General features: G+C 36.1%; 2 protein-coding genes across 2 annotated transcripts; one reads left to right on the top strand and one right to left on the bottom strand.

The window, feature by feature from the left end:
- Window positions 1-12632: 12632 nt before the first annotated feature.
- LOC140872634 (uncharacterized) lies at window positions 12633-13254 on the top strand (the record flags this gene model as incomplete). The annotated part of the gene is made up of 3 exons (XM_073275522.1): window positions 12633-12720; window positions 12925-13040; window positions 13159-13254. Coding segments are annotated over 3 exons (300 nt in total), but the record flags the coding sequence as incomplete, so codon positions are not given.
- A 2901-nt stretch (window positions 13255-16155) lies between these two features.
- LOC140872633 (uncharacterized) lies at window positions 16156-17831 on the bottom strand. Its single transcript, XM_073275521.1, has 5 exons — window positions 17514-17831; window positions 17298-17465; window positions 16898-17240; window positions 16505-16798; window positions 16156-16460 (listed from the first exon to the last, which is right to left on the bottom strand). The coding sequence occupies exons 1-5, from the start codon at window positions 17829-17831 to the stop codon at window positions 16156-16158; spliced, it is 1428 nt and encodes a 475-aa protein (XP_073131622.1).
- Window positions 17832-18627: the final 796 nt, after the last annotated feature.

Here is an 18627-nt window from a genome sequence, read left to right as displayed (position 1 = left end):
AGGTTGAAGGCAAGTATAAGCATTTTGTTGGGCTTTCATTCAAGCTATATATGTTCTTGCTCATAATCTCCTTTAATTTTCGAAAATTATTGTTATTATGTGTATGTAGGGTTCGAATTTTTCATGATTTTCAGTAGGGTTCATGTGTGATTTTCGAAAATTTGAGTTGCTTAGGACTTTAAAGAGTTACATGATGATTTATGATTGAAGGCATGAGAGGTCTTGGTTACAATTGTTAATTTTCGAAAATTCAGAGGTTCATGCTCTTTAAATTTCAAAATTTGCATTTTGTTGGGCTGTTTTTGAAGCATGTGAAGGTATTTTATTGCTTGGCAATAGGTTTCATTGATTGTACAAAGATTGAAGGCTTTTCGGTGCATAATCTTATTATTTTTGAATTGTGGTGTTGAAGTGTGGTAAGGGGCTGCCAAGGTGCTTGTGCTAAGTCCTAAGAGATGGTTTTGATTGTGTTTGGTGGATTGGAAGTAGGTGGGAGTAAGGAAATAGGACTTGGTGGTGTTTTCCCAAGGTAGAGGTGTTGTAGAGCGAGTTTGGCTTGGACAGATCAGTCTGATTTCGGAGCAGGGGAGGATCTGAATGTGGTCTGGGCATGGTTAGGGCTGGTCCTAGATCACGTTCATGATGTTGTGGTCGCATCGATATAAAATGGGCTCGTTTCGGGTAAGATTTCATCAAGTTATGGATTTTTGAAGTTAAGGTGTCGGTGCAGAATTTTGAGGGCAAAAGTGGGCTGTCCGGATTGGGTTTTTGTTCAGGTTGTATAGGCTGTCAAATGAGGTTGAAAATAGGTCATATGGTTAGTTTGTAGTGTTTGGAGAGTGTCGGTTTGAGCGGTGTTTAATTTGGCTAAGGGATGATAGAGTTAAGGGTTTTACGGTTTGGTTGCTCGGTTTAAGGCAAGGTTGAGGAAAGTAAAAAAAAAATAATTGGGCTTTTAGCTTAGGGGCAGCCACTCACCCACCTTGCACCCATGTTTTTGAGTTGAGTTCCATTTCTTAAGTTGCATATTCGTGTGCGTGAGTTTCGTCTTTGAGCCAAACAATATTTACAAAGGAAGTCATTACAAGTTCTTGCATGCTAAGTATTTTGAGTCGAGTCAATGAAGGAAGGAAAATATTTTTGAACAAAATAAGTTGATTGTGACTGGCAGGGCAATGTGGGTTGGGGGATGCCTCACCCACTTGTCATAGACGTGTAGTAAGCGGCTGGGAGACATCCCAGCTTTCCTACCAAAAGAGACGTGTAGTAAGAGGTCGGGTTCATCTCGGCTCCCCTACCAAAAAGGAAAGTAAAGGGGCAAATCGCATCGGGAGAAATCTCGGCGTCTTGCCGGCATAGTGCACTACAGCCATGATCATGATCGAAACTTGAGTCACAATTTGAGGATCTAAGTTCTAAAGCAAAAACAAAAGTTAAAGTTTCAAGTATCAGTCGACTAGTCTCAATTTATTCAGTTTTATGTTATGCATGTGTTTCAGTTAAGTCAAGAAAGTTCAAAAGTTTCATAGCGTGAGTTGGCGTGAGTTCATAATTGCATGTTGTCTCATTTCCCTTATTTCACGCATGTTTACAGTTTAAGTTTCAAAGTATATTATGTATAGTAGTTTGGGTATTGCTTGGAGTATTTTAAAACCCTTGTTATATCACTGTTTGTACTTGCTGGGTCATTAGACTCACTATGCTTGTTTGTTTGCCAGGTGAGGAGGAGTTCGTAGGGACCGAGGGGTAGGATCCTTGAGGGGAGGTCTCCGACGGAGCGAGGCCCTACGACCGTTGCTATTTCATGTTTCCGCACTAGTTTATGATTGTAATAAAGAGTTTAAACTTATGTACTTTTGGTAATAGTCAGGATGTGTTTTCCCTCTGCTTAAATTTTAAAGTCTTGAACTGTTATCGCTATCTTTTCCGCAACCGTGTGGGGTTGCTTTTACTTTTGAAGTTATGATTATCGCAGTGGTTATCTTTTTGCCGCATTTATTGCTATTGGTTAGAATTGATGGCTGTGACAGAGAGGTTTTACTTACTTACAAACAAGTAATGGCAAAAATTTTTAAAAATCCGTATTTTTTTATTATTTATTGAAGTATAGAGGTTAGAGTCGTTTCAACAATAATTCTTCCAATGATTTTAATGGAGTTATATGTCTTTCGAACAATATAAACACTAATAATGTATTTTTCTAGGCCATATTCAAAATTTCCTCTCCCGAGTGATGAATTCTAAACAATAAATCATTCAATTTATGGCCAATAAATTGAAAACATTAAGAACAGGAAAACACAAATAAACTATGCGAAGAATTCAAATATATAAATTAGGGGTGACAAATTTTACAAAAATCCCGACCCGTCCCGATTCCCAACCCGTTCCCGTCCCGAATTTTTCTCGTCCCGAACTTTTTCCGACCCGAGTGTTCGAGATTTTTCCCGACCCGATCAATGTCGGGATTGGGATCGGGATCGGGTTAGGCAACCCTTCCCGACAGGATTTCCGACCGGACCCGAATATAAAAATAATATTTTTTAATAATATTTTTTAATTAAAAAAATAATTTTTTTTAATTTTATGTTTTAATATTAATGTTTTATAATTATATATCATATAATTTTTTTATATTTATCTTTTTTAATATTAACATTGAGTTATAATTTTTTATTTTGTTTTCTTATTATTATGAATAATTATATGTTTTTTTATTAATCAAATAGTTGTTTTAGTTTATTTGTAATGTACTAAAAAAATGTTTTAGTTTTTAATGGTTATATATAAAGAAATTTTAATTTATTTATAATGTATTAAGAAATTATTTGATTTTTTTCATAATTTTTTTTCAAAAAAATATTTTTATAGAATTTTTTTTTTTAAAAAAAAATTATTCGGGATTACCCTCTCCCGACCCGACGGGATCCCGAACATTCGGGTCTCGACACATATCGGGTGCGGAATAGGGAGAAAAAAAATATCACAATTTCTATCGGGACGGGAATCGGGTAAGGGGGTTACGGGACAGGTCCCGACCCGATTCCACCCCTAATATAATTCAAAACATCCAAATCATGGGAAGTCAAGATCCGTATATCCTCTAGACTAAAAGAATAGTTCATGATGAATTTGAAAATAAAACTAAGCATGTTCTTCCAAAAATTCATCAAAACAAAATTATATAATCAAAGATAAGGAAAAGCTGATAGGAATGATATTTCCATGGGTATAAGGTAATGTTTGAGAGAACTTCTAGGAAGCACTTCTCAGTTTTTTCTTAACAAAATTTTGAAAATTTGGTTAAGGAAAAGCTGATAACTACTTTATATAAGATCTTCCAAACACTGCCTAAGTCCTTTTGGGTGATGTCCAAAAGCAAAACCACAAGGGTTTATACATAAAGTGAACAATATATCATACTATTGTGTAGATATCAAGGTTATGTTGATCAACAAGTGGTATCAAAGCCATGTTTGGGATCCTCGAAATACTTAAACGAATGAGATGATGTCTCCCGATAAAAATTCGTGATAAGGTATCGAGACAGTGATGCTCCCGGTATTTCATGTATGGCGTGTTCCCCAACGTAATGAAGAGGAGTGACCTGGCCTCGATTGGAGGATGAAATGAGGAGAGGCCCGAACAATGTGAATAATGGGAGGAGTGGCCTAGCCTTGATTGAAGGACGGATTGAGGGGAGTCCCAGACCATGCGAATAATGGTGGGATTTCGTTTTAGTTGAGGATCCGAGCCTCCTCTCGATTGGAGGAAAGATTGAGGGGAGGCCCAAACCATGTGAATAACAGTGAGACCTCTTTTGAGGGGAATATTGTTGGAATTGCAACTAAATTCTCACATTGGAAGATCAAGAGAAAGATCATGGTTTAATATATGAAATAATATCTCTATTGGTATGAGACCTTTTGGATAAAATCCAAAAGCAAAACCATGAGAGTTTGTATCCAAATTAGACAATATCATACCATTGTGGAGATATCAAGGTTCCGTTGCTCAACAATATCGTGTCAAAATACCATTAATTCATAATATAACTAAAACAATAAAAAGTTTCATTCAATAATAACATAGCTTCTCTAAAAAATTTAATGAAAATAAAATTAAAAAAATTGGATTTTGGTTTTGCAAGAGATGTTAACACTTATCGATAAACCAAAAGACAAAAGTTAAGTAATTTAGTCAATAATAGAGAATGAAATTGGTTCAATAAAAAATATTATGTGTAGACCAGACCTGGAGATCAATATTTGAGAATGAAATTGGTTCAATTAAAAAATATTGTACGTAGACTCATTAACCCAATGGAGACCGATATTTAAAATTTAAAAACAAAATTGAGAATGAAAATGAAAGTTGAGGCCTGAGGGAATCGAACTAGAAACCCCCTTCACCATACATATATCCGCCCCTGGAATCATGTACAACGATTATTATCTTTCTAAATTATATATTATAAAAATTGATAGGTGTAAAATAACTAACGTAGATATGGATATGCCAATTTTCGAACATCCAAAACACTCATATACTATAAAAACTATTCTACTTAACTAGAATTTATAAAAATAACTACAAAATGAAATAACCAATGTGTCATTGTAAAAATAATAAATAACTAAAAAATCCACTAGGCATGTTGGAAAAGAAATTGGCAAGATGGTTCATGTTTGTCTACGAGAGAGGAGAGAAAAAAAGTCTTTTCAATTACACTAGTTGATCATGTTTTATAAAAATAATTACAAACTGAAATATGCAATGTGTCATTCTAAAAATAATAATTAACTGAAAAAATCACTAGGCATGTCGGAAAAGAAATTGGCAAGATGGTTCATGTTTTTCTACGAGAGAGGAGATAAAAAAAGTTTTTTCAATTACACTAGTCGACCATGTTTTATGGGCTAATTGCATGGGTGCCCCCTATGAAATTTTTAATAGGCGTAAAATCCCCTATGAATATTTAATTAGCTATTAAGCCCTCTTCCTTTTGAATTAATAGCTCACGTGACCCCTTTTGTTGAAGTTGTGAATACACGCGTTGTATATGCGTGTGTTTATCATTTTATGATGATTTTTTCACGTGAACTACCTTATTTGCCCTTGATAAACCTATTGAATTATTGTCACTTGCTCTCATTTCAATTATTTCGTAGGTTGAAGAAATATTTGGAGAAGTGATACTCTTATGGATTCTCAATGAAAATGGCGGAAATCAGCTATGAATTCGAGCTTTGATGTTAGGTACCCGAAACCTCCATTGTGTTCCTGAAAAATGATGGCCGAAATTAGGGTTGTTATGTCGGAGAAGAAGAAGTCCAAAGGCATGCTATATTACAGTTGCTCAACAAATCAATGTGGATTTTTTCGTTGGTGCAAGCCCGAGAGCTATAATGTGATACCTAATGGCAGCGAAGAAGAATTTTACAGTGAATTCAAAGATGCCTCTCACTACAGCTATGGGGGTTTTGATAACCAGAAGAAAGCTCATGAAGAAGGAGAAGTTATGTCCAGTGGATCGGTGCCAATACATGGCTATTTTGCGGCTGGATATATTCCTGTTGCTTGGGTTTCTTGTGTTTTCTTTCTTCTTGTGCTAGTTGTTATACTGATTAAGTGAATTGTTGGGTATATGCAGTATGTAATCTTCTAATAAGTGCACTCCTCTGTATTAATGAAGATGATGATGGTTTTTGTTGTATGAAATTTTATTTGGCTTTTGTATTAATGAAGATGACAGTGGTTTTCTTTGTGTGAATTTCATTTGGATTGTGAGTATTGTATAACGTTTGTGTGTATTATTTCAATTTAAAAGTATATCAGTTGGTTTTTATTTAGCGTATTCATGGAAAATAATCGATGGGTTTGTAAGAAATAAATGAATGAAAAGGTACAAAAGAAACATAATTCACATATATCTCAACATTCAACTTACTGTTTGATAACCAACATCAAGGGACACACTAAAAATTAGCATTTTTCATGCACATCTTACTACCAGTTTAATTTTTGGTACTCAAAATCAAGGCAATCCATTCAATGACAAAATACAAAACAGCATAAATTGCTACATTCCCTTAGTTTATCTTTGGAGATGCTACTGCACTTCCAATCCCAGCTTTATGATCTATTGCATTAGCGCTTTGCATTATAGCTTCATTAACTGTTGCCGATGTGAAGACTTTATCTACACTTGAATTTTCACCTTCAATTGTAGCACTTTTTGTTCTTACACTTCCAATTCCACTTGTCATTACATTGTCATTTCCCCTGGACAATTGGTGCTTCTCCACTCTTCTCCCAACATTATCCAAATCTTGTGAATACTGAGCCCTCAAGTTTTTGTTCCAGCTTGATAAATCTAACATATATTAAAAAATATATAATCCAATTGAAGAATTACCTCAGAAATTGAGTGAGATGCATTAGAATATTCATGTTGAGCTCTACTTGAACCATGTTTTGATTGTCTAATCGTTGCACGATTTGTTTTCTTGGAAGCACTAGACAATGGATGTGAATCTTGATCATCAAATTGCATGCTGCATCGTTCATCTTCATTCCCCTGCAATTTTAGAAGTTATAATGGTCAAAACAGATATTGTGGCCAAGTTAAAAAAAAACATTTCATCAAATATGTTTAAGTGTTATTCTTAGTATTTACCTTGTATAAATTAGATCTTGGGTGAATTGGATTGGTACATGTTGTGATATTGTGGCCAAGTTCCAAACATTTTCTGCATTTATGTGTAAGCCCTTTCCTTGTGGAAACTCTACTGCCCTCATCAACATCTTTCCTTCTCAATCTTGCAGGTCTTCCTTTCTGTCTCTTAAAGGTTGGTGCATTCAATGGTTGCCATGGGGTCTTCAAATAGTCAAATTTTCCAGGAACATCATGTATCATATGAGAATATACCTTCAAGTAGACATCCTTGCTATAGCATTTGTTCACATAATCTTCCAACCTCTGCCGCCTTTCACCAATGGAAGTGCATGCATGTGAGCATGGGAACCCACAGAGCTGAAACATTCCACATGTGCATGTTTTATTTGACAAATCAACCACATACTGACTCAGATTTCCTTGGACAGACAAACATTGAATCTGATATTCAGACTCCCTGCAGTACAAAGCAACAAAGAATCTAGAAAACTTTTTATTCCTATTGATCTTCTTCATTATATTTGGGCATATTTCTCCCACATATTTCTCCATTACTGCCTTTTTCTTCTGTATTCTTTCGAGCAATTTGTTCCTAATACGATCTAGCATTGTTATAATGGGCTTATCCCTAGCATCAAGAATATAACTGTTAAAGGACTCACATAAATTATTGACTACAATATCTGATTGACAAGTAGTTTTAAAATGACTTCTGGCCCAATGGTTTGGTGGAATTTTTTGCAGCCACTCACAAGCTGTCTCATAAGTAGCATTAACCTTAGGAACTACCTTTGATATGTTGTTCATGTGAACCTTAAATTATTCTTATTCCCTGTAGTAGCAGCCTTCCAAAATAGGTCTTTTAACTCCAGCCCCCTATATTTCTTTTTATAGTTTTGGTACATATGTCTTAAACAGAATCTGTGTTCTGAATCTGGTGCCAGATCTTTCACAGCCTCAACCAAGCCTTTTTATCTATCAGATATGAATGTCCATCTTTCATCTCCCAACCCTCCTATGTCTTCCAGTAACTCCCTTAAAAACCAAGTCCAATTTTCTCTATTCTCCACTTGCACTACAGCTAATGCAATTGGAACCATGTTTTCATTCACATCCCTCCCTATGGCTACCAACATCTGTCCACCATGTATTGTCTTGAGAAAAAAACCATCCAAACCTATTATAGGTCTACACCCTTCTAAAAAGGCATTTTTCATGGCATTCAAACTGAAATACAACTTTTCAAAAGTTGGTGTTTCAAAGTCTTCCTTCTTCCTAAGTATAAACTTCGAACCTGGATTGTACTTCCTCACTGTCTCACAATAATCCCACAGTAGGTGATACTGAAGGCTATCAACACCCCTTATTTTCTGCATAGCATACTTCTTTGCCCTTAAAACTTTCCATTTGCTACATTCCACTTCACATTTCCATGTAATTGTATTTTTCAGTTGATCAATGTTGATATCTGGGTTATCTCTAACAATCTTCTCAACCCTTTTCCCCAAATACTTGTAGTTAGCAAATTTGTTGGTGTTAGATTTTGCACAATTGTGTTCACCCTTAATTGTTTTAATTTGGAAAGTGGGGCCTCCCATGACTGAAGATGCATGAATCCTCCAATCACAACCCTTTTTACAGACATCTGTCACCCTATAAGACTCATTCTTCTTTAGTGTCAACTCATAACCCTCCCTAACATTGTAGTCTTTAAGAACTTCTCTAAACTCATGTGCATTTTTGAATTTCATTCCCACAACAAGATCAAAATTCTTCATACTTTGTCCCTCCCTATAAATATGATGCTTAGGGCCCTCATTATCTGAACTCCCAACACTTAGTAGCTCATATTCCTCACCAACTTCACTATCCCACTGTAAATCAATATCATTTTCATCTATCTTTCTTTTCTCAACTACCTTACTCTTTACCTTATCATTTTCATCTACCTTTCTCTTCCCACTTACCTTACTCTTCCCCTTATCTGTATTTCTCCCCTGAATTGATCCTGTCAGTCCAGCTTTCTTACCCCTTTTAATTTTTTTCTTATCTTTATTTCTCCCTTGACTTGACCCTGCCAATCGAGTTCCCTCATTTTCAGCAAATAAACCACTATCAACACTACCTTCATCATCTGACATGATGTAGTTTTCATCTGATGAGCCATCAAACTCACTAGACCCAATGAATCCCCATTCCCATTCATTATGTTCAACAGCTGGATGAGACTCAGATTTATCAGAAACATCAGGACTAGATTTATCACAAAATTCAGGATCAGATTTATCAGAAACATCAGGACCAGATTTATCACAAAATTCAGGACCAGATTTATCATAAACTTCATGATTATCATGACTAGAATATTCAATATAGCCTATAGGTCCTAAATTCAAAAATTCTTCTACCCTTACTGAGTACCCATTGGGGTCTCGTACTTCAAGAGGTGGTGTCATTGACTCCTCAATCCATATTTTCAAAAAATCAGAATCTTTGCAATATGTATACAAATCTGCTAATTCTTTATCTCCGAATATTTCTACTAGTTCATGCTCTATTACAATATCAGGAATTCTAAAAAAATACTTCACATTCACTTTGTTACCACCACATAGGAGATAAAGACCGAGCAAATCTCTAAAATTAAACCTATCAAAGTTCACATTTTCAAACACATGCTTCAAACCACCATTATAAATTATCTTTGGATACAAAGCTTTCTTGTTTAACTCAAACCTACCTCCATACCAGACCTCGAACTTCTTGGACAAATCCATACGAATAGAAAAATAAAGCAAGAACGAGAATAAAACTCACTGAGAACTTTTTCATACAGAGATTATCAAAGATTGACCACAAACAGTTGATGGAGAAAAAGTGTTAGCATTCAGTTAGATTTTTGTCTCATTCACTCTCGATTTGGGGAGATAGGGTTTGCGTAAAGTGAGAAAAATGACTGCATTCTCACCTTTATATATGAAGGGTATAAATGTCATTTGATAATTACAAATATAATAGAACTGAGATTGGGGCACGTGAGCTATTAATTCAAAAGAAAGAGGGCTTAATAGCTAAATAAATATTCATAGGGTACCCATGCAATTAGCCCCCATGTTTTATATAATGACAATACAATTGATTACTTGAAAAGTTGAATGAAAAGTGAAAATTCATTATTGATAGAAGGGAAATACTTGCACTTAAAATGTATGCCATGTACTTAATTTAATTATTAAGGATGACTTGAAGGAGCTTAATGCCTCAATAAAAGCTACAAGGAATTTAGTTGTTTTTTATTCGTTCTTCCCCATCAGTTTTAATAAATTTAGGAGTTTTTTATGCTAGCCAAGTTTTAAAATTTGAGGTGAACTTAGGATATCTGTCAGACACTATTGTTGCTGAAACTCCATGTAATCTAACAATTTCTCAAATGTACAGCTCTACATATTGTTTCATTGAGAAATCATTCCTGACTGATAGAAAATGAGCTGACTTTGTTAACCTGTCAACTATCACCCAGATCGAGTTCATCCTTCACGGTGTAACCAACAATCCTACCACGAAATCCATAGTGACATCTTCCCACTTTCAAGTGGGGATTGAAAACGGTTTTAGAAGTCCTGCTGGCCTCTGATGCTCCACTTTCACCTGCTGACAAGTCAAACATTCACTCAAAAATCTCACAATATCCTTCTTCATACGTGACCACCAATATAATGCTTGCAGGTCATTAAACATTTTCATACTCCTTGGATGAAGGGAATAAAGAACAGTATGTGCTTCAGTCATCACCTCTACCCTCAGTGAGTCTACTCCTGGCACCCACATTCTACCTTTGTTATGAACAATTCCATTCTTGACGGTATACAATGTACCACCCTTAGCTTCATCTCTATTCCTCCACGCCATCAGGTGTTCATCAGAAGCTTGGCCTAATCGAATCCTGTCAAGCAAACCTGGCACTACTGTTAAGGCTGATAAAGTGCATATCTCCATTGGTTCGAATACCTTCAATTTCATCCGCTCAAAATCTGCAATTAACTCTTGTTGAATTGTCAACTGGTTCAAAGTCGCAGACTTGCGACTCAATGTATCTACTACTACATTAGCCTTACCTGGATGATAGTTAATGTCACAGTCGAAGTCCTTCACCAATTCCAAACATCGCCTCTGCCTCATATTCAAGTCCTTCTGAGTGAAGAATTACTTTAGGCTCTCATGTTCGGTAAAAATCTGGCACTTCTCACCATACAAGTAAAGTCTCCATAGCTTCAAAGCAAATACAACTGTCGCCAACTCAAGATCATGAGTCGGGTAGTTCTTCTCATGAATCTTCAGCTGTCAAGATGCATAAGCTATCACCTTATCATCTTGCATCAAAACAACCCCTAATACACTCTTAGAAGCATCGGTGTAAACCAAAAAACGACCTGTACCTTTTGGAATTGATAGAACTGGTGCTGACATCAATCTTTCCATCAACTCTACGAAGCTTTTCTCACACTGCTCTGACCATACGAACTTCACACCTTTCCGGGTTAAAGATGTCAATGGTAGAGCTATCTTGGAGAAATCTTGAATAAAAACCTCATGTAGTAGCCTGCTAAACCCAAGAAACTCCGTATCTCTGTAGCATTAATCGGAGCAACCCAATTCCGAACTGCTTCTACCTTAGATAGATCAACCTCAAATCCCCTTGCTGAAACTATATGACCCAAAAATGCAATCTGCTCAAGACAGAATTTACACTTACTGAACATAGCATAAAGCTGCTTCTCCTTCACAATCTGCAAAACGGTAGACAAGTGCTGAAGATGCTCATCCAGACTGCGAGAGTAGATCAGTATTTCATCTATGAATACTATGATGAACTGATCCAAGAAAGGTTGAAAAACCCTGTTCATCATATCTATGAACACTGTTGGTGCATGGGTCAACCCAAACAACATTACCAAGAACTCGTATTGGACATAGCGAGTCCTGAATTCTATCTTCTGCACGTCCCCATCCTTGACTTCAATTGGTGGTAGCCTGATCGCAGATCGATCTTAGAAAACACCACCTCTCAATAGTAGAATTTTATGTTTTACTTCGCCAATTTTTACTTCGGAAATTAGAAACTGTGAAGTCATATATAACAATAGACTTCCATAATAAGAATGGCGAAGTAAAAAATGAAATTATACTTCAGATGTTAAAAAACACGGGCTTCACAATTAATTTTTGGCAACTTTTTACTTCGGCATAACCAATTTGGTGAAGTTATAAATTTAAATAATATATAATTTATATTGATGCTGAAGTAGAAAAAGGAAAACCAGATGAAATAACTATCCCCATCACTTCATCGTTTTTACTATCCCCATTTTCTCTAAAACCCTAGCCTCTAATTTTGAATCTCTGGCATTCGACCGCGCCAGAAACTGCTCGTCAACACTTGGATTTGAAAGCACAAGAGATCTGAAGCCTTCTGCTTTTGATCATTTCAGCTCTTCTGAGTCCCAACTTTCCGTCAACGTTATCTCATCAGCATCGAGCACTGGGCGGGCCTTGATAGAATGGGACCGATCTTCCTGTATTGCGGGAACAAAGGTGACATTGAATGGTTCGTGGCCAATACATGCCTTTTTTGGGAGCTCACTTGTTTTTGCGCCATGGTTATCTTCCCTGAAGTAATATATTTTTTACGTCGTTATTTATTTAGCTAGAAATAAATTTGTCCTTAATTTTTTTAGTCGCCCCTTATCCCCATGAATTCTGCCGCGCATGTATCTGTTTTGTAAGAATGTGATCCGCAACGCTTTTAGTTCGAGCCACATGAGATTCTTGGTATATTCATTGTTCTTGGGAGAGTTGGCTGGAAATTTAAAGTGTTTTAGAATACGATGGCATGTTTTTTGAACTGTTATTTCCAATTAAATTGCACTTAAATGATGTGAGTGTTGTATGACAACATATGTACTACGGGGAGTCGATACCATATGGAAATCAAGAGGAGGCGTACAAGAATGCTAGCACATTATCACTTTTAACTAATGAGTGTTATCTTGCCAATTTTGCTGATAGATAACTGAGCTGAAAAGAAACTTGTTTGCTCAGGCTTGTCCTATTGTGCTTTTCGGTGGATCATATGGCGGAAATAAGAAATCTTTTGGGTGTTAGCTTGATCGAAAATTCAATTTTGTGTCGATATTAAGAAGCTAAATAAGTTTTGAGACAAAGGTTTATTAGATTATATCTGACAGTGCTGGAAGCATGGATGAGGCTCAAATACCCACACATTTCAATTGGGGCGCTAGTTTCCTCAGCGCCAATTCTTCGGTTCGAGGATGTTGTGTCTTCAAAGACATTTTATGCCATGGTCTCTAATTATTTTAGATTCTGTTTTTTCCTTCATACTAAACTTATTATTTATATAGTTCTTAGTTTACATGAATTTTTTCAGTATAGTAATCCTTGCTTATTGATCATTATGTCAGCGTGAAAGTGTCAGCTGCTTCAATACTATAAAGACATATTGGGATATAATAGAACTAGAGGCACATAGAAATAATGGGCTTTCCCATTTGACGTAAACCTTCCATTTTTTTCGGTAAGCAAATACAACTGCGCATCTTTCTTTCAAGTTCTATTATATATATACAAGTATATATATATATATATATTATCGTTGAATGAAAGAATTTGTAGGAAATAATTATTATCTATTATTGCGAGAAGTGTTCTTGATGAGTTTTCTGATTTTCTCACTCACTGTGTAGTCTATGAGCATTTCTGAATTTTTAGCCTGCATGTTTTGGAGTGATTTGGGCTTTGTAGTATCTTCTTTTTGTTGAATTTGAGATTAATTAATGTTATTCCAATTTATGCTATTTGCAGATCTGGTGGATCCTTGTTTGGAGAAACCTGGGCTAACAGTATGATTTGGCATCAAGGTTGACTTCTTGTTGTTAAGTTTATGTTCACCATTTTTTTTCTGTTTTAATTTATTGAGGAGTCTTCAATCATTTTAATTACTTCATGAATTTCTTGAAAGTAACATTTTCTCGATGGATTCATGGTAGGATGTCTTGAAGGAAGTAACTTCAGTTGTATGTATTCATCTATTTAAATTAAATATATAATTAAACATATGTAGCTTGTTTGATCGACTTTGGACCTTAAAATTTCAGAGGTATAATCTGCTTAACATGTTCTCATTTGAATTTACGATTTAGAGGGTGCATTGAAGGGAGTTACTTCAGTTTTACATTGTCTCTTGTTATAATATATAATTGAATTATATATAAATAATATTTGAGTGCCAACGTGAGCACTCAAGTAGTTAAATGCATTAAGTGTTTCTTGTGCCAGGCTGCTCGGTGGAATTCCCTCACCCAGCCCACTGAAGTTTCCAGCCTGGATGAATCTCTCCGATGAGCTCATTGAAACATAATTTGCAGCAGGTCGTAATTCATTACATTCAGTAAGTACATTGAATAGACTTTGATATGAATTACGTCCACCGCTAAAGCTATGGACACCACTTTCATAGGGATCCCAGAAATCTTGGGCACCACTCTCACCTGATTATCAGTTTTCAATTCTCATTCACCTCTACACTGTTCAAATGAGGTTGAGAAGTAGCTGTCATGCTTACCAAGTAACAGCGGCCCAATCATGAATATTGACCTAAACCTGCTACTGCCTTGGTATGTTAAAAGGACTTCCATCAGAATACATGTTGTCCTAAAGGGTCTGATGCATGTAAAAATCATTCAATATCTTCGGCTTTGGATACAAATGAAGTGATGGGTGAACTTGTTCCGTCAAATTCCCATCAAATTGACTTTCGTTCATCAGATCATTAGCACGCTGGAAATTTACACCCAAGCGCTTTTGCTCGTGATGGTATGATAAACTATTAATATTTTTCTGTATTTTTTTATAATAGGGTTTATATATATATATATATATATATGTAATGTTCTTTGATACATGTACATCAACTAAAAGATTAAAAATATTAGTAAATTACAACTAAGTAGGTGATTATAGACTTATAGTGCCTGTGGCAACTCCTTTTCATAGTTATGTCTTTTTTTTTCCCTACAGTAGCCATTTTCACAGACTAGCATGCTTAACTTTTCTTTCTTTTTTTTTAAAATTTCTGCAGGTGCAAGGAATTTGTTAAATTTTTGCAGCATAACAAGGGTCAGAAATGTAAGTGGAAATTTTCGAGTTGTTTAAATCCTTGTTTCAATTCTTAGTTTCAAGTGTTTACTTGGGTATTGATTATAATAATAGAGTTGGTTTTATGTGTTTTTATGGAACATACTATGCAAATCTGTTTGTCCAATTCTTTGTTTGCTAAATAGATTGTATCAATCCTGCAGTATATATCATAGATGTTTTTACATTCAAGTGACTTCACCAAGAAAATAATACTCATATACTTGTTTCCTGAAGATGATGACATTCCTATTGACATTGAGCTATTATTTTTACATTTAAGTTTCAGGATCCATCAAGAACCAATATTACGGCCAAGATCAATATGATGAAGTTATAAGTGAATGCATTGAATTCGTCTACTCTTATGTAGGTGTCTAAATGTGTCATGCACTTTGGGATAATACTTTGTTGTCTCTGCGGATACAATTTTAGTTTTGTGGAAATGCTTATGGATACATACATATTTTCGGTTTATTTTGGGGGATATACTTGTGGATTTATGAATGTTCGTCATTTTGGAATGGATAATTTATGAATATTTTATAGTCTATTTTAAGTTTCAAAAATATATTTATATCGTGGCATTATTATCTACATTTTAATATAGTTTAAAATATGTTTTTACTTCACTAAATTTCAATGGTGAAGTTAAATAAATAATTTACTTCACCATAAATCAGTAGCAACGAAGTCGTTTGAATAAATTACTTTACCACAATACATAACTTGTAAAGTTAAATAGACTATTTACTTCATCAGTCAATGTAAATGCTGCATTAATATGTCTTCTATTACTTCGGTAATTTTATTAATAAACGAAGTAAACAAATGTCTTTTACTTCGTCGATTAGTGTTATTGCCGAAGTAGAAACATATCTTTTACTTCGGTAATTTCATTAATCAAAGAAGTACAATAATATCTTTTACTTCGTTAATTAATAAAATTTCCGAAGTAAAAGATATGTTTTTACTTCGGCATCGGCTCAATCCTGAACCGGTTTTGGCTCCATGAACCGACCAAAAACTTCAGTAATTTCAGGGCTAAGACTTCGGTTATAACGCGAAGTAAAATAGTACCCTATTACTTCACGTGACACTACTTCGGTAATTATCTACCTACGACTTCGGTTAATAACCGAAGTCTTTTACGATTTTTCTACTAGTGTGTTCCTGCAATTGGTCGAACAGATCATCTATCCTTGGCAAGGGATATCTGTTCTTCACTGTAACTTGGTTCAGCTCTCTATAATTGATGCACAAATTCATCGACCCATCCTTTTTCTTAACAAACAACACTGGTGCACCCCATGGCGATACACTCGGTCCGATGAACCCCTTATCCAACAGCTCTTGATTTGATCTTTCAATTCTTTCATCTTAGTCGGTGCTAATCTATACGGTGCTTTCGAAATTGGCTTAGTTCCAAGCAACAGCTCTATCCCGAATTCAACTTCTCGGACTGGAGGCAATTCTGCAACATCCTCAAGAAAAACCTCCAGAAAATCCTTCACCACTTCCACCTCTTCAAGTTTTGATCGCTGCATCCCCTGATCACCAGTTAGGCTTGCTAGAAAACCTACACAACCCTTATTCAATAGCCCCATGCCTTACCTGCCGAAATCACCCACGGCAAGCTCCTCCTAGATGCAGCATAGAACATAAACGGTTCCCCATTCTGAACCTTCAGTGACACTATTCTCTGTTTACAGTCTATGGTAGCCTCATGCTGAGACAACCAATCCATCCCAAATATCACATCAAAATCGACCATATCCAAAGAAATGAAGTCAGCATATAACTCATGACCCTGCATCTGAATTCTGTAATTTCTTACCACCCTGTCACTACTCAACTCTTCCCCTGAAGTCAGTGAAACTCTGAACCCCGAAAAGGACTCATCCGACACTACTCCCAATTTCATCATAAATTTAACAGACATAGAGAAATGTGTGGCTTCGGTATCTATCAACACATTAGTAGGTAAATTGGCAATACTAATCATACCTGTGACAATAGCAGAGTCTGGATCGACTTGATCATGCGTCATTGCAAAAACTCTTCCTTTCACCTGAGGGCAATCCTTTGTTAAATGCCCTGGCTTCTTGCAGTTAAAATAATGATTAGTTCCCATCATGCACTGACCTGAGTGTGGCTTCCCACATTTCTGAAAGATAGGTATGTTCGTCGGCTTTGGAGCATTAGCTGCCAACTGATTTTTCCCTTGAGGTAGCTCCTGATTGAGGATTTGGTGCTGCTGTTGCTGAGGTCTCCTCTGAGCTGGAGCTTGGTACGGCCTCTTATGGCTAGGCCCCTGCTGATCACGACCTTGGTAACTTGTCCTCTTGGCCTGTGATTATTTGATAATATCGTTCTTGTCCTTCTCAGAGAACATAGCTTCATAAACTGCTGCACGATAAGTGGATGCACCACTTAACTTGACATCACGGTGGATGGAGGCATTCAGACCCTCCATGAAGTGTTTCAGCTCCTCTACGGGATCATTAGCAATCATGGGCACAAAGTACCACCCTCTCTCGAACTTTCTGACATACTCATCAATTGTCAAGCTTCCCTAGCGCAAATCCAAAAATTCTCTAGCAAGTCTGGTTCTAGTACTCACTGCGAAATACTTACCAAAGAAAACGTCCTTGAACCCGTTCCAATTTAGTGTGGTAAGGTTCACGACAGGCTCGACCCTTTTCCACCATACACGGGCATCATCTCGGAACATGAAAGTAGCATATCTCATCCGATCCACGTTAGTCAGCTGCATAAATTCAAAGATAGTCTCCAAATACTGCACCCATTCCTCTGCGACTATAGGATCAGAGCCTTCTTTGAACTCAGCTGGCCCTAACTCCATGAACCGCTTGTAAATCGGGTTCCTAACCATCCCCGTGCGATCATTACCCACATTGGTGGCCTGTGCCTGAATCATTTGTCAAATTTGAGCCCCTTGAGTATGACTCTGCTCCTGCAACAAGGCAGCTAGTCCCGCCACTGGTTGTTCTGATTACTCTAATTACTCTGATTGTTTGGATCATTGGCCTCATTGGTCTGTCGTCCACGAGTTGTCATAGTTCCTATTGTCCAACATCGTCCACATAATCAATCATGTTTTAAACATAATAAAACATACTTTCAACATTCATAACTCATAAATCTAACATACTTTCATGCATCATAATCAATCAATAACATAAAAACTTATAGACATGAAGACGAAGCATAGGGTCATGGCAAGTATGCATGCGTGCGAAAATTTCTAGAGAGAACAGCTCTGATACCAAGCTGTAACGTCCCAAACTCAATTGGAGCATTACTTAAAAATTCGGTAAATTAAAAATTTTGCGGAAGCATCATCTTCTTTATTAAATAAGAGTATTAAAAAGTACACAAAATAATGAAATAAACATTCAAAAAGACTTTTCGAAACATGGCCATCCAATAAAAATCAAAACTTGGTTTCCCTTCATCAACATAAAAGTTTGTTTGATCAACTCTCAAATTCTCAATCATAAGCCTCACACTCATGCATCGCCCGCTGGACCGAACCCTGACTCCTCTTCATGTCCATCAACATAATCATCGATGAAGGTATCCATATTCTCGTTACCTGCACCATTCAAGTATAGTGATTCTAAAGACTCAGCAAGAATAATTCATAAAAAAGGATTTTTCTAAAACTTTAAATGAGAAATCATTAACATAAAATTTCATGCAAAACTTAACAT

Source organism: Henckelia pumila, unplaced genomic scaffold, assembly GCF_033568475.1.
Source record: "Henckelia pumila isolate YLH828 unplaced genomic scaffold, ASM3356847v2 CTG_466, whole genome shotgun sequence".
Classification (NCBI taxonomy): Eukaryota; Viridiplantae; Streptophyta; class Magnoliopsida; order Lamiales; family Gesneriaceae; genus Henckelia; species Henckelia pumila.
Note: the sequence above shows the minus strand (reverse complement) of the source record. Positions and strands in the feature narration are given on the sequence as shown.

Coding starts and splice junctions, on each gene's coding strand:
- LOC140872633 (XM_073275521.1), bottom strand. CDS start 17,831: ATGATTCAGGCACAGGCCACCAATGTGGGTAATGATCGCACGGGGATG. Junction 17,241..17,297: donor CATCCACTTATCGTGCAGCA/GTTTATGAAGCT, acceptor AAATAATCACAG/GCCAAGAGGACAAGTTACCA. Junction 16,461..16,504: donor GCCGTGGGTGATTTCGGCAG/GTAAGGCATGGG, acceptor TAGGTTTTCTAG/CAAGCCTAACTGGTGATCAG.